Source organism: Zeus faber (genome assembly GCF_960531495.2).
Source record: "Zeus faber genome assembly, chromosome: 15".
NCBI lineage: Eukaryota > Metazoa > Chordata > Actinopteri > Zeiformes > Zeidae > Zeus > Zeus faber.
This window is the reverse complement of record NC_137194.1, coordinates 5,831,604-5,847,692: the sequence shown is the minus strand read 5'-3', so window position 1 is coordinate 5,847,692 and position 16,089 is coordinate 5,831,604. Positions and strand designations below refer to the sequence as shown.

Below are 16,089 nucleotides of genomic sequence, written 5' to 3'. Positions count from 1 at the left end.
TTTGTTAACTTGATCAGTGATGCTGGTTGGTAGTAACCCATTATTGTGCGGCCTTCTTGAGCCACACAACTTTGACGCAGATGTGCTACAGACATTAAAAGGAAATAAAACAACAACAACAAAGAAACGAGTCCATTGTTGGCATTGAAAGGCAAGAAAAAAATAATAATAATAATCAAGGCCTCCAAAGTCCCTGTGCGCTACCTGTGCTCTTTGTGCTCCAGCAGCTGGCAATCCCTGCAGGTGAGCGTGTCGCAGGTCTCGCAGAAGAGCTTCAGCGGTTCCTGCTTGTGGATGGGACAGAAGACGGGCCTCTGACCCGCCACGCCCCCAGATTCTGCCGAGAGCACGGGAGAGACCACCGTGAGAAAAGATCACGAGGGGCAGAGGTACGGAGGACAAGCCCTGCTGGACCACGGGCAGATAAAGCAGGGAATGCCCGGCCCACGAGGGCAACGCAACACAGCACCACCGGCAGCCGTTAGAATGCCGGGAGCCAGTATCCAAAGCCATCGAGAATCTGCAGTGCTGTTGTCATGGCAACAGCTTATCAGTAATGCATCTACCGGAGGACCACATCCTCCGCGCTTTAATGGGGGGGGTGGGGGGGGTGCTTACGAGCGGCGGTGTCTGCGTCGGCGTCCTCCTTGGTGCGGATGTTGTGGTCCTTGGTGATCTTGACCCGCTGGTGGGCCTCGATGCAGGTCTTGCACAGCCACTCGCCGCACTCCACGCAGAAGCCGATGGTTCCCGCGTTGTCCTCGCAGCTCGTGCACACCTTGGGGAGGAGCGAGTCGGGTTAGAGTCAGCGGCGCGGCGGACCGGTCGGCTACATCCGCTCTGCCGAAGTTCCCACCCGGCGTGAAACAAACATACCTGCGCGGACTTCTCGTCCGACGTGTTCGCCGCCTCCGTGGTGTCTTTGACAAAGTAGTTGTCAATGATGTCACTCTGTTTGTAGTCCTGGAGACACACTGAGCAGCGCATGACATTCACTGTAGACAGAGAAAGAGAGAGAGACAGACAGAGAGAGAGAGACAGAGATAAGTTCACATTATGTACTACACAGACATTTGAAAACAACACATGATGCTCTGTATCTTTTCGGAGGCCGGTGCACGAGGCCGAGCAAGAAATGTACGTTGAACACAGTCCAACTTCGATGGAAATAAGATTAACGACAGAAACCCCCAGAGCAATTTGAGTTAATTTTCCGTAATTTTATTTCCGTAAAAAAAAAAAAATTCAAATAAAAAATAAAAATAAAAAAGGATAAATAAATAAACAGACTGATTGTTATTGAAAATACCTGGCACTCTGGGGCCCCGGGCAGATTTAATCACATCAACCTCTGAGTTTTTTTATTATAATCAAAAAAATAATAATCACATGGCCATGAAGGGAGGCCAATTTGACCGAATCCCTTTATTGTGACCGGTTGATGAAATTAGCCGTTAAAATTAAGTTACTGCTTTAATCACAGAGCCCCAACGATGATTAGCTCAGAGAATTATGTAACTTTGAAAGCATAATACATAACATTATGCTGCAACTCAAAGGTTTTACAAACTGAAACAGTATAATCAGTCAAGCGCCCCGCCCCCATCCCCCGCACCGTAATCCCATCAAATTAAGCCCCCCTCCTCCTACCCACACCGGTTGGCTGCAGTGAGAACCAGTGTAAACCGGTTTAAACCGGTCCACACCGGCTCGAGCAGCACACAGCCGGTTTGCGTAAGCTCCAGCTGTGTGGGGCCGGGAGTGATTGGCTGTGAGGAGCAGCTGGAGTGGTGCTGTGAGTGTGTGTGAGTGTGTGTTGAGAAACCCAGAAACCTCCAAATCACACACAGGCTTATGCCCCGCGCAGATGTCACTTTGGACCAGGGCAGTGTGGTGCAAATCTATATGTGCACGGGATCGAGAGAACACACACACACACACACACACACACACACACACACACACACACACACACACACACACACACACACACACACACACACACACACACACACACACACACACACACACACACACAGTACTGCTCTACATTCATTAATGGTAACCCCCCCCAAAAGAAAATGCAAATGCACCAAAGTATGAATTTTTAAACAGAGCTGCTGTTATTACTGCTTTCAAACGAGGACATGTTTAGGACCAGGCAGGGCTGTCACTAGGCCGAGGTTTAACGTCACACCACCACTATTAACGTAAGAAAAACATTCAACAAAAACAGGCGACTCACCGAGGTTAAATGATCGCTCCACACGTTTCAAGTACTATGAACTAACTGAAAAACATTGCATCATCAATCATTTTGAACACACCGTTTTACTGGGTCATCTCAATGATGACAATTTGATTTTAAGGGAGCGTCTCTCATGCATTCATGATTAATAATCACATTTTTGATCAATTAACTTCCCTGACTCTAACTTGAAAAAAAGTCGGGAATAGTTTAACGTTATTGAAGTTCGGCGTGACGACTCCCCGCCCCCATGACGTTGCGCCTGCTATGTCATTAAGAGAGTCTAACAGAGTCATGGATTTGGATGCTCGCCACCACAGGTGCCCTTGTTAATGTCAACAACCACCTTGCATGACTGTTTCGTCATAAAAGAAAAACAACTTTCGTTCGTTCCTGCCTGGAGTCAGCCAAAGTTAATGAACAATGCGAAACTGGTCAAGAACGAACTTCCAGGACAACGTGACTCTTAATGCCTCTCTTGAATGAAGAGAGCAGGGTTAAAACGACAAGAGATTAAGCAGTTTATTGATATTGCTAAGTAACAATTAATCGATGAAGATTACAAATAAGATATAAACAAACGAGCGTCCTGTGTATGGAGATCTGTCCAGGAAAATATCTAAGTCTGCAATCAAGGGCCAGATCAAATTATGCTGTTTGCATTAACCTGCTAATTTTTCAGGGAAACCCTTCATAAACCACATGTTTAAAACGGCACCCGGCACATGTGATACGCCCACTCTCCCCGGGGGACCGAGGCGGATCAAATTAAATTTGGGCTGGGCGGGGAGCAGGTACGAGGAGCCCGTGCCAACAGCTTGTGGCCCCGACGTGACACTTGACGCCCGGTGGACGATGACGGCACAAGTCAGGCACGCGCTCTTTTATAAAAGAAGACACACAAATGTAACCCGCGCCGCCACCGTGAGACACACTCTTGTGTTTTCTCAACCGACGGCGAAAGGGGACATTTGGTTTGTGTACATTGTGCTGGCGCAAGGAGACATTTCTCGGGGGTGACTTCACCAGTGCTGATCGGTTTATTTCAGCGTTAGGCCTCAAGCAGGGCCTCGGTCATTCCAGGAGTTGTAGTGCATCGAAAATTATCAAAATAAGGCGCTTTGGAAAGTGTCATTTGATGGCATCAGATGGCGGAAAAAGCGGCTTTACGCCAATAGAGCTGTCGACAAATACACCTTTTATATTTACTGTCGGGTGGAAGTAAAAATGGGGGTGAATAATCTTCAATCAAGTTAAATGCAGTTAAATTAAATCAAAAGCCTCACTCTGTGATTCTGTCTGACTTCTATTTCTTCAGAGTCTTTTCGTGGCCCGTCGTAAACCATTACCTACAGCTTGGCTGTGTCCAATGGGCTCTGCATTTTGACTGACCAATGGATGGGCCGCGTGTCATTCCCAAATGCTGAAAGTGTTCCTCAATTGACAAAAGTCGCAGATGGTGGAATTGCATTCAAATGCATTCAGAAAATGTCAGTGAATCAATGTCGAAGATGAGGTGTCTGAGTAATGTTGTTGATGGCTATGCTTTTATTGAATTGACGCTCATCTTAAAGGTCTCATATCATACTCCTTTCCAACAAGCCAATATAAGTCTCTGAGTTTCCGCAAAACATGTCTGAACTCTTTTGATGAAAATATCACACAGATTATCCATTCTAGCCATTCTAACATGCCAAAGCCTTCTGTTCGACGGGCTGTTTCTCTGTGTGTGTCGCTTTAAATGCAAATGAGCTGCGCCCCTGTGCACCACCCTGGAGCTGTTTCTGGCTTGAAGGGGGGCTCCCTATATCACCACATTAGTCATGGGGCTTTGTTGTTTCGCTCAATTAGGAAATAGATGAAATTCATGCATCTACAATAAAAGCACTGTTTTTATTGGTTTATGTTTATTGCTCAGTGGTCGCAGCCGACTGCAGAGATCACTCTGTTTGCGCAGTGCACCGCCAAGCATTTTTTTTTTTGAAAGGTAAAAAATACGGGAGATTTATAACAAAATATTTAGAGGGGAGCATAGCAGGAGAGAAGGGTATAATAAAAAAAACTGGATGGTTGACACAGGGTATGCCTCGAAAACAGCAAAAGGAAACACACAGCACAACTACTTTTTAAATAGTTAATAGTACTTGTCTGCAGTTTTGTCACGGCCAGTTGGTATTGATAATTCTTTCTTTCAAAAGATTTGTGCTGGTTTGTGCAGACGCGGAAAAAATGGCACACCTTCGCAAAGGCATTTCTCGAGCAGTGGGTGGGGATAGTCAGATGGGGGCAGTCTGATTCTAATGAGCCTCCACTTTACGTAGGAGGGAGAGGAAAATCTGAATGGCTAGTTGCATCCCACGTTTTCTGAAATGGGGAGCCCACAAAAACTGGCTGGGTTGTATTATTTTTCATTTTGTGCTAGTAGGCCCATCAGAGCCCCAAATGTACGTACACAAGCACTGAAACACTGTTTTTTAAAAACAATATGTCACCTTTAACTCTCTGTGGACTTAATTATATTTGCAGGTTTGTGTGTTCCTTCTTTCATGTGACGCATTATAAGAGTAAAAACACCAACTATGACGCATTGCTAAACCCTTAGAAGTTACAAATCAGTTGCATGAACGTGAGAAGCTATGACATGGCATTTTCCCCATGTTGACCAAAAGATTTTGATAACATAGCTTCCCCTGATTCCCCACAAGTGCTCATCTTTTCTCGTGATAGTGCTTCGTAATTACATTTTTAACCACTTCCTCTTTCTATCTATTCTATTCATATACATACATACATACATACATATTCATATACATACATATCTATATATATATCTATATATCTATATCTATATATATATATATATACACACATACATACATACATACATACATACATATATATATATATATATATATATATATATATATATATATATATATATATAAATAAAATATACTGTATGCTCCATATATATTTTAAAATATTGCTGTTAGCACTATGAGCTAGGCACACTCTCAGGTGCAAATGCCTTTCCTGCTGCAATAACTTTTAATGGCAATCCATAAGAGCCATGGCCCCACAGGTGACAGAATGTCATTCAAAATCGTAATGTTAATTTTCAACATCCAGGTTTACACTCAGTTTTCTCCCAAAGCGAGCTTTACACTGAATCCCACAAACGACAACAACTCCCAAGTCTCCTGAATGAATGTCTATGGAGTTGGATACAGCATTTCGGACAGCTCAGATACTGCGACGCAGAATATCCACAATCGGCCCAGGGGCCCACTCCGACCGGAAGCCACTGTTGACAAGTTAAGAGTTATTGAAACCGGGCTTAAAACTAAGTAAATAAGCTCTGCATATTAAATATGTGCCACTGGGGGAGAGGGTCAGATGGCCGGCTTGGTTTTTGGATTCAGTGTAAAGCCGGCTTAAGATGGACTCTTTCCTCTCTCGAAAGTGTGCCGTCTTCTGATCTATTGGCTTGTACCTCTGTCTCGGTCATTGTTGTCTCGATTGTCTGGATGTATTTTCATCCGAGGGCACAGGATGTCCATCCTTATTGACAGTTTACCGACCACAACTACCTACGCTGGCTCACTCACTTCATGCTCATGTACGACCTTTGCGTTCTCCTCGGGAAACGGCGGACCCCGCCACCAACAGTGGCCACAGCACAGCGAGGAGCGAACGCACACGTCCATGAATTAAACTTTAAGGGGGTGTGGTCGGGGTGGAGATCGCGTCGTACTAGGTAGTGGTCCTGCTAAACGCAAACCCCAGCAACTCCATCTTTTCCCTCTTACCTATATGGGTGTCCGTCTGCCCGTGTGGACCGGGCACCTGGACGCTGATCTGCCGGTCCGCCTGCGGGAGACACTTCAGGCAGAAGGAGTGCAGACACGGCAGAAGTTTGGGTTCGCACTCGCGGCTCTGGAGGTTCTGTTTACACACCGCGCACGTATCCAACAGATTGATGGGAGCGGGGACCGGCGTGGCTGCCGGCACCGTGGGAGGGGGGGACATTTCGGTGATAAGTCCTCCCCCAGAAGCGTCCCCAGAAGCCGGGGACTCGGCCGGGGCGGGCTCGGCGGCGGTACCGCCGGTCCCTGCGCTGTCGTCGTCTTCGCCTCCCGCGCCAGCTCCGCCGCTAGCTTCCCCTCCCTCGGTGGTGGGTGTCGGTGCCCGGGGGACGCTCTCCCCCGGGCACTCCGCGTTTTCGCCCTTCAAATTCGGTTCTATGACGATCACGCCGTTGTCTTCCTTCGTCTCCGAATCCTCGTTACCTTGCGCCGGCGGCGTCGTTTCTGAGCTAGCGGAGGCTTCCATATCCTCCTCGCCTTTGTTGTCCGCCATCTTCCTTCCTCTTTGAACCGCTCTGCGCGTCGTGCGTGCTGCGTAGCGCGTACCGCGTCCTCTGGGGGATACGTAACGATGACGTCATGACGTCGCGAAGCAGACGCGCTTGAGTGTTTTTTTGGGTTTTTTTTCCCCGCTGTTGTCAGGTTGGAAGTTTTAGCAAATATAACAAAAAAATCAAATAAAGGTCTCGAAAATGTGATCTAAGATTATTTTACTGCACTGTGTTTCCTTGTTTCTGTTTTGTATTTTTTGTATATTTTTTTGTAATTTCTATTTGTATATTTCACAATTGTATTAATATTTTATGTTTACTTCACTTATCTATTCTATTATTATTATTATCATTATTATTATTATTACCCATTTGTAGGTAAGCTTTGTACACGCTAATGGGCTGTGGTGAAATGCACCAAACCTCCCCACAACAAATTGCTCATAGATCTTTTGCTTTTGGTTGCTGGAATTAAATTTTCGATTGAAATGCAAGCTCGCAATAGCGATATGGCCTAGTCCATTTTCTGACACACTAAAACTACAAACACAAAGGCATGATTAATTTTCGAGACCTGCATTCTGATATTAGCATTTTTCTCCCAGTTATGGGCGCACAATTCGGATTAAAATGATTTCCCTTTTTACGCCTGGCATTAAAATGGGTCTTGGGTTATCCAATCACAAGTGGACGGCTCTAAGTACAGGTGTGAACCCACCCAAACCGCATTGAGACCCCATCAGACCACATTCGGAGGTGGTTTGGGCTGGGTGGTATGGCCACATTCTTTTCGCATGACTCTGTGTGCGAACGTGTCCTGGGCCACATTGAAGGACCGCCTGCTCAAATTAAAGTGCAAAACAACAATAAGAAGCCACAGTAACAGGCAAAATGGACTCTCGTGGATAGGGTACACAGGCAACACGCTGTTTGATTTCCATTTGGGCCGACGAGTCAGTACAATGGAAACCGGAAGATAGACCAAACGCGTAGTGTTTTGGATATTGCCCGTGCGCCAAGGTCTTCGCATTTGGTCTTTCAAAACGAAAATTCTGTACGTGTTTATTTGCATAAAGAGCGGGGAAGTAAGATCCAATCACAAGTGGCGACTGAGACGCATGTGGAGGAGCATGCTAATGCCAGATGTGAATAGACGTACTTAGAGCTGTCCACTTGTGATCGGATCACCCAAGATGCATATTAGTGCCAGATGTAAAGAGTGCCATTGCTATGGGAATTTACACGCAATTTGCATTTTAAGCATTAGAATGGATTTTCTCCCACACCTTGAAATTGTAAATTACTTACAAACCACTATGGGAAACTGAAAGAAGAAAGAACTTCTGTAAACATTACAAAGAAGTGGTGAGAGAAGGATCTGAATGACGAGAAAAGAGCAGTTAAATTAAAATAGAAATTGTTAAATGTACATATATTTATTGTATCAGTGCAGGTTTTTTCATATATAATCCTAATTTTGTGCAAAATTGTTGGCGTAAACGTTACAAAGAAGGCCGGAGGGAATGATCTGAATAACTACAAAAGAGCAGTAAAATTGTATTAGTGCAGGTTATTTAATATAGTCTTGATTTTGGGGAAATTGTCAGTCTAAAAATGACAAAGAAGGCCCGAGGCATTGACCGAGATGAAAGGTCAGAGGTCACGTGATAATGTCATTAACATCTTTTGATGTTATGTAAGGTAATGAAAGGTCATGTTTAATACACATCCAGACCCCACCTGCCAGACCAGAGGATTCACGTGTTTCCCGGGGGATCCATGTGATCCGAGGCCCCACCTTAGGGCGGGTGGCCTGCCGACACACAGAGGCGGGAATTTCCTGCATGGGTTTGTTTAAAAATCAGAGTTTAAAAGAGCAAAGAAAAGTTAGAGCGGGATTCAAGTTGAATTACACAGAGAGTGAAGTCAAATTCAATATTCAGGGGATGACGGACAAGGCGCTGATACCGAAATCTAAAGACCGGCATACGCCACCCGAGTGGCGTTTTCAGGGCCCCCTGAGACACAGAGGACGGAGGCGGAAACACACCGGTTTTATTGTAGAGAGTGGGCAAGGTGATGCAAGCCCGGAGCAGATGGACGACATGTCATCGCAAAGGCTTCTCTCCTGTGTGTGTGTGTGTGTGTGGGGGGAGGGGGGTTTAACCTTCGCTCGTTGATTACTCTAACGAGCCACAGGTGTACAGCCACACTGATCCTGAGCCCAATTACCCAGAGCCAAGGCAGGTGTGGCTGCTCAAACCACAGCACCCCGACACCGCAGCACCCTTTCCAGTCCCGGGTCCCAAACCTAAACCTGAATTGAAGTAACATTACCATTGGCCTCTTTATTTGATAAGGTGTAACGCTCACAAAGCCAGAAAGTGAGGAGGTTCTGGTAATCCGGGAGAAGGTTCCATCGCAGCCCTTCTGTAATCATTCACCTTCCCTGTCGCACATACCGACGGAACCTGCTACCAATCCCCACCCACACCTCCCCCCTCACCACCACCCACACCAGCCCGAGCACTGCTTCGGCTCATACGTACTCTGACGAGGCTCCAGAATGTTTTGCTTTGCCTCGAAAGCGTAAAGGGGCTTGGTTTTGACGCTCCTGAATGAGGTCATCTGCAGTCAACAAAAAATACAAATAAAATAAAAAAGTGTTTTGGATGTCGAGTCGTTTGCCCTGGCCGGACTCCAAGGAGTGACCAGAGGCTTTCATTTATGATTTGAAATGCTTTCCTGTTTGGGAGGGCCTGAGTCAGTTGAATGTGTGTGTCTGTGTCTGTGTGTGTGTGTATGTGTGTGTGTGTGTGTGTCACACACACACACACACACACACACACACACACACACACACACACACAAGTGAAGCATCAAAGACAAGACAGTGAGGACAGGACGTCGAGGACGAGAACCAAGTTTTCTCTTTCTCCTTATTGCATTTCTTATTACATTTCACTGCATATATGTATGGAAGTATGTATATGTATGTGACAAATAAAAAATCTTGAATCTCTTGAATCTTATTGAATAGTTGCAGCCTGGAGATCAAGAAGATCAACTTCATCCAAACGTGAGTGTTCATTTCAACATCCATTTTGGTCTTCAGGTCTTGAAGGTCGTTGCGTGCAAAATCTTTATTGGCAATAACATTAAAATGCTCTATACAGAAATACAGATAGAGAATGAGACTCGGTATTCTTTTAACTTTTTCTTTATAACTAGGATTCAAGTGTAAAGTTTTTAACCATAAAAAATAATCTTCATCTTGGAATGTCTGAGCTGTAAATAATCAAAGATGCCAGAGCCATGTAGGGCAGTTGTATCCCAAAAGACTAGCATTTGCTTTGTTGTCATTGGCTCTTTCTTTCAAATATATGCCTAAGAAATAAATACAGTTTTATTCTCAGTTTCAACGTTTCTATGGGTTCTCCAAGCTCTCAGAGTGCCTGCAGTTCTCTCACACAAAACAAAAAAACAATATCGTATGATGACCGTTATTTGTCTATTTGGTTTTCAAGGCTCTGATGGGACTGCTTTGCCCTTGAGCAGGCTTGGTTTTAAAAGATCAGGCTTCATTATTGAGTTAACAACACCTGCCTCCTGTGTGTTGCAAAAGTAATGTAGCCGCTTTGTTGAAAACGGCCTTGAAGAGATATGAATGTTCCAGGCTATTTGGTTCTTAGGGAGACTCAGCCTTATCCACCACAGCGTGCAGCATTTCAACAACTAGATCATTCTTTAAGCACGCCTTTATTCTCAGCCTATATACGTATATTTCTGCTAATGCCACAAACTCTTTGTACTTCTCCTGTGCACTTTGTTCTGATCACTTGGACCGAGTACCCAGCTGGTATCAAATTTATTTATAACTTCAGTGTAGTTGTTTTTGGATCAGACCCACTCCTGGGAAGACGGGAGCATGATACAGAACCGCAATGACAGTGCTGTAATTGTGCATGTGTACTTTTCTGAGGCGTGGAAATGCAAATATAGTTCTGAGGTACCATTGAGCCATGAACCTGGAAATTAATGTACCATGAGCAGCCATTTGGGTCAGAATCTCCCACAGCTCAATCACGCAGGCCCGTACTGGTAATCTGGCTGTGGTGAGGAGGTGGTGTGGTTTGAGCAGCCACACCTGTTTTGGGTGTAGATAATTGGGTCCCGGATCAGTGTGGCTGTACACCTGTTTCCCCCATCCCCACAAGCGCACACGGGAAGATCCTCTGTCATGACAATGTTCCATCTGCTCCTGGCTCGTTCATCCTTGCCACTCTCTACAATAGACTGCCCGTGTCTCAGTGTTGGAGGGCCCTGGAAACGCCACTTGGGTGGAGTGTGCCAGGCGGATCTGCCACACTGGCATACCGGGTATTCTTCCAGTGGGCTGACGCACCTTGGGGCCGAATGGTCAATATAATGAAATGTATATTTTTTATTATTAAAAAAATCTCCAATGACTAGCCCATAAAGCAGGGACAGTGGCCCACTGGTTCATTTTCTTTACTGATACTGGGCTAGCCCGATCCCATCTCTTACTAGGCCCATGGCCCCCACCACTCCCCCACTGTCCTCACACAGATGCGGCCGCTCAGTCAGAGCAAATAATCAGTGGATGGAAGATGGATAAATAAATGTGCAAGAAGAATAAATAAAAAAATCTAGAGGCGGATCCCACAAAATGTCCAAAAATAACGTGTTTGCTGCAGGGGCTGTAGCTTCAACCACCACAGTACCTGACTCTGTGCAGCAACAGGTGGAAGATGGAGGAGAGTAACAGTCGGCGTGTGACAGGGAAGCGTTTGGGTTGTGTTACAACCCTGGTTTTAGGAATGAAGAACGAGAGTTCTTACTATGCCTTAAGCTGTCTCCAGGCTGCAACACTAAACAAAGCTGAAAGCTCCTTTAAACCAATCAAGTCTCAACTTTGTCCTGACAGGCTGTGATTGGGTCACTAAGGCACCAATCATAAGGCCCGCCCCCAAGTATAAGTATACTTTTTCACTGCCTGTCATACTTCCACTGACATATCATTCAGCTTTTAAACGAGCTGCTCAGTGAGGCCACAGATAAGAACTCTTCTTCTTCATTCGTAAAACCCGGTTTGTAGCACAACCTAAACTTTTCACTTAATTTCAACCTCAATTTCTTACCATGGCCACAAGGTCAGAACTGATGTGTCCAATGCAAGCCCCCAAAAGGCGAGGCAGGGAATTCAGGTTCCGGGTAATCCTTTCCAAGGACCAACAGGCAGATGTGAACTCAAACCGTATTACCAGCGTATAGGAACCCATTCATAGGGTGCAGAGGTAAATCATGTTACCACCCCGCCAGACCCACCTCAACAATCCTGGGTGGGGATTCCGCATTCAGCTGGGCTTGTATCACCTGACCGTTACCACTCGCAACCCCATAGGGTAACTCTGTACGCAGGCAGGCACCTGGCAGCTGTCAAAACAGCCTGCGCCAGTGCTGTCGAGACTGGAGAATCTGGTGAACGTGTGTCGGGTAGCCCAGGAAGCAGCACCACACACCTCCTCGACCGAAACCCCTCATAACAACGGCCACGGGGTAGCCACACCCCCAGTGGAATGTGCTTTAAGACCCTCTCGGGGTTCCTGACCCACGGTGGAGTAGGCCAATGAGATCGCCCTCCTCTGAGCCAAAGGGAGGAGGAGACAACGAATAGAGATCAATCATGGCCGATTTGAATCCCGCTTTTATGTTCTTGGGCTGGAAAGCCGGATTGGGTTGCAAGGCAACCCTCCCTCTGTCCGTGGAGAACACCAAGCAGTGGACTGGTGGACAGACAGTGCGACCAGGTTTCGCACACGTTTTGCAGAGACAAGTGCCAGAACCAGTGGTGATATCAATGACAAAAACTTTAATTACACCCCCTAGAGAGGTTTGAATGAGGGTCCCGTTAAAGCATTCAGCACCAAAACCAGATGCCATTTCGGAGTCAGCGACCGCACGCGCGGATGCCAAAATGTGACGGTCCGGTGGCTTGCCATCCATTTCATTTGGAGAGGCAGATATAGCAACCAGGTACAACTTGAGGGTGGAAGGCCCCAAGCCTCTTACATGCAGGCCTTGGAGGAAACTGAGTGTGACCCCAATATAACAGTGTAATGGGTCATCTCTATGCGGCACACACCAGCGCTCAAAAGCTAGCTGGATGGGTAAAGCGCCCTCGTTGAAGGGGCTCTGGCACTCTGAATTATTTACACCACCTCAATTGGTAAACCTTCATTTTATAGCCGGTCCCACTCAGGGGCCAGGCGACCAGTTTCCATGTGAAGGGGCAGGATGGAAGATTTCCCCTGCCGCCTGCGTCAGGAGGTCTGACCGATGCTGGAGCACCCATGGCGTAGCCACCATAAGGGACCTCAGGTCCGTGAACCAAGTTCTGTGTCGGCCACCAAGGGGCCACCAGAACCAGTTCCACCCTGTCCTCTGTCAACTTGTCCTGCACCTGCTGCAAAAGCAGGAGGCGAGGGAATGCATACAGACGAGCCCCACGCCAACGGTCAGCCAGGGCGTCATGACCCAATGGGGGGTCATCGTTCAGAATGAAGTACTATAGAGCAGTGGTCCTCAATCTTTTTTCAAATGTATGTACTGTTTGTGCTTTGTATGTGGGTTTTTTTTAAACATTATATATAACCAATATTTTTAACACATTTTTCTTATTTTCGGAGTTCCCCCAGCACTTCACACATCCCCCGGATGTGTGAAGTGCTGGGGGAACTCTGGATGTGTGAAGTGTAACAGGGCCAACCTGACTGCCTCCAACTCCAACACATTGATGTCTCGTGTCTTGTGGGGCACCCAGTGCCCACTGACCATCGCAAACAGCGTCCCAGCCGTACAGGGATGGATCGTTTTTTATCACCACACGTATGCACCGCCCTTTCATGAGGTTGCCGGGGTTTAGCCAAAACCTCGACACTCCTGTGTAATGGTTAGTAATTGGGAGCGGTCCCTGAATGGACGCACCCACTGTTATATAAACAAGCGTCGCAGGGGTCTCATCCTAACTAGATCCAGTGGAACAAGTGCAACAGTTTGCCTAGGGCGGCAAAATGGCTGGAGCCGACCCCGCCCAAGTACACAGATCTCTGGGCTGGAACCAGAGCGCTCTTTTTCCAATTCACCAGAAAACCCCGGGAGATCGTCTAGATATGACAGAACCTTTATTCCCTGTGTGCGCAGAGCTGATGCAGATGCCCAGAGTGGGCAAAATATTGAACCCTTTTATTGTGCCTTTCCTTTTTTTTTTTGTTTGGCACCTGCCCCTCTTAATCTCTGCACGGAGCTTCAACACCTGTAGCTCTAATGTGCTGAAATGTTTGTCTATTTATATATTAGCCTGCAGGAAAGAGGAAGCATTTTCATTTTCAACAACAGGCAACAAAGTTGTCCTGTTCATTTTCAGCCAGGAATGGCGGTAACTCTTACGGTAACTTTTTCTTTACACATTATAGCATCGTTTAGCACTGACAGAGCTCTTGAAGCAGGGAATATCAGTTTGTAAGAGCTAAAAGTTAGTTTTTTTGGTGCACTTTAAAGCCATAAAAGGTTTGGATTTGTTTGAAATAATTAGATATAATTATTATAATTTATATTTATATTTATATTTAATTAATTATAATTAGAGCGAAACAGGCTTGTATTGAGTTATGGCGCAATAATAACAATTAAAAGAGCAAAATGTCTGTCTAGCAGTCCTATATAACCAAAATCAATACCCCCAAAAAAGTTGCTCAGCGTACCTTTAATATCTCAACCAATTAATTGTCATCATCTCTCTTTCCTTTTAGGTTGGTGAGTCACAGAGACAGGGGGGAAGGGGCTGTAGACTACCCCACCCGTCCCGAGCCTGCTGCGATGCAGGTGCTTTTAAATCACCCCCTCAAATAAGACCCTAAGAACCCCCTCTCGCTCCTTTGAAGTTCCCCTCGTTTGAGGATGAGATCTGCGCTGCGCGCTGTTGTCGAGGGTGTTCGGAGGGCCGTGCAGCCTCCTCCACTCAGTAAGTATACAACACGTGCGACTTTCTCTCCACATTGTTCCAGGTGGAAGATGCCGGTACTGAGATCATTCAACCCAATCTACCATTCTCCCCTTTCTCTCTCCGTCTCCCCCTCTCGCTCTTTTAAAGGTTGCCCTGTTTGAGGATGAGATCTGCGCTGTCCATTGCTGCTGGAGTCCACAGGCAACATTTCGACATACTTGTACAGTGTACTTCATACATACTTGTATACGTCCATTTTGTTAAATAACTTGAAGTGATACGTCAGCGTCTAGCGGGGTTTTGTCTTTGACAATTACTTGCACTTCTAGTTGATCTGGAGGTTGTGCACTCCACCGCCGATCACCAGGGAGTCAGTCAAGAGCGAGTGAGCGCACCGGTCCACCCGAACTGTCTGGTCAATGTCCACGGCACTCACTACTCAGCTTTGTGGTGGTTTCTGGGGAATGAGTACAGTAGGTACACCTATTTAAAGGGACCGCAAGGATGGTGTACTGGTGGGTGGTGTCTGACCGATTCTGGTTGGGCCGCCTGGGCCAACTTTTGGTCCTAGTCCAGCCCTGCACACTGGCATGCACGACACAAAAGAACAGAAAGCAGGATTTTGTAAAATATCATAATGTAAGCGACAGGGTGCTTCTGGCATTTGGACTCACATGAAACCAATCCTCAGAGACGTTTGTTTACATTTTCCAAAAGTTGATACCATTCACTTTTGGTCAGATGCCTCCAGTAAAGTTAAATATAAGAATCGACTGCTCTGACGAGCAACAGGCGTACAGCCACCCTGGTCCCGAGCCCAAATACCGAGACCCAAGACAGGTGTGGCTGCTCAAACGCGCTAAAAACGCGCGGTTATTTGGAGCTTGGTTATTTCAGTCTGCCATCTTGTGGAGGAGAAGTGTAAAAGTATTGCATTCATGGCAAGGCCTGTACTTTGGATTTCAAATTTATTTTCATTTTTTATTTTTTTATCTTAGACTTGAGTTCTGAACACCTCGGGCTCATTCGACCATCCAGATGATGTTATGATTCAGCTAAATGGAAATTTAACTGTTGAGGATTTTTAATTTTAATTTTTTGTAGGTTCTCCTGTGTACAAACATTTTGAACCCAACTAAAGGACCGTAACGCTCCGGCTCGGATCAGGACAGTGGATTGCGTAATGGAGAGGGAGCGTTCCGTCCACTGTGTGTCGCCAAACATGACAAATTATTATTATTTTAAAAGTAACAGGACTTGCCGTATTGGAGTAGTGAGTCTTCCGCAGCAGCTTACTTAAGACTAAAATAGAATTTACAGCAAAGCTTCAGTCATATGATTGGTAACTTTAGAACTTTCGGGCCATCGACCGGTTCATGGTACATTTAGATGGATCCAGGGGTCCTCGTATCCATGAAGTCGCATCCTTAACATTAAAACCGGTTTTCTATTTGTATG

At 46.1% G+C, this 16,089-nt stretch overlaps 1 protein-coding gene across 2 annotated transcripts in view; it reads right to left on the bottom strand.

The window, feature by feature from the left end:
* trim33 (tripartite motif containing 33) overlaps positions 1-6,622 on the bottom strand; it is a gene marked incomplete at its 5' end in the record, with an annotated part of 26,600 nt that extends 19,978 nt beyond the window's left edge. The window contains 4 exons of one of the 2 annotated variants that reach the window (XM_080015127.1): positions 205-337; positions 619-778; positions 877-995; positions 6,058-6,622. In XM_080015127.1, the coding sequence (XP_079871253.1) occupies positions 205-337; positions 619-778; positions 877-995; positions 6,058-6,607 (962 nt within the window). The remainder of the gene's footprint in view (positions 1-204; positions 338-618; positions 779-876; positions 996-6,057) is intronic. The other variant, XM_080015126.1, reaches the window with a different exon arrangement.
* Between the last annotated feature and the right edge of the window lie 9,467 nt (positions 6,623-16,089).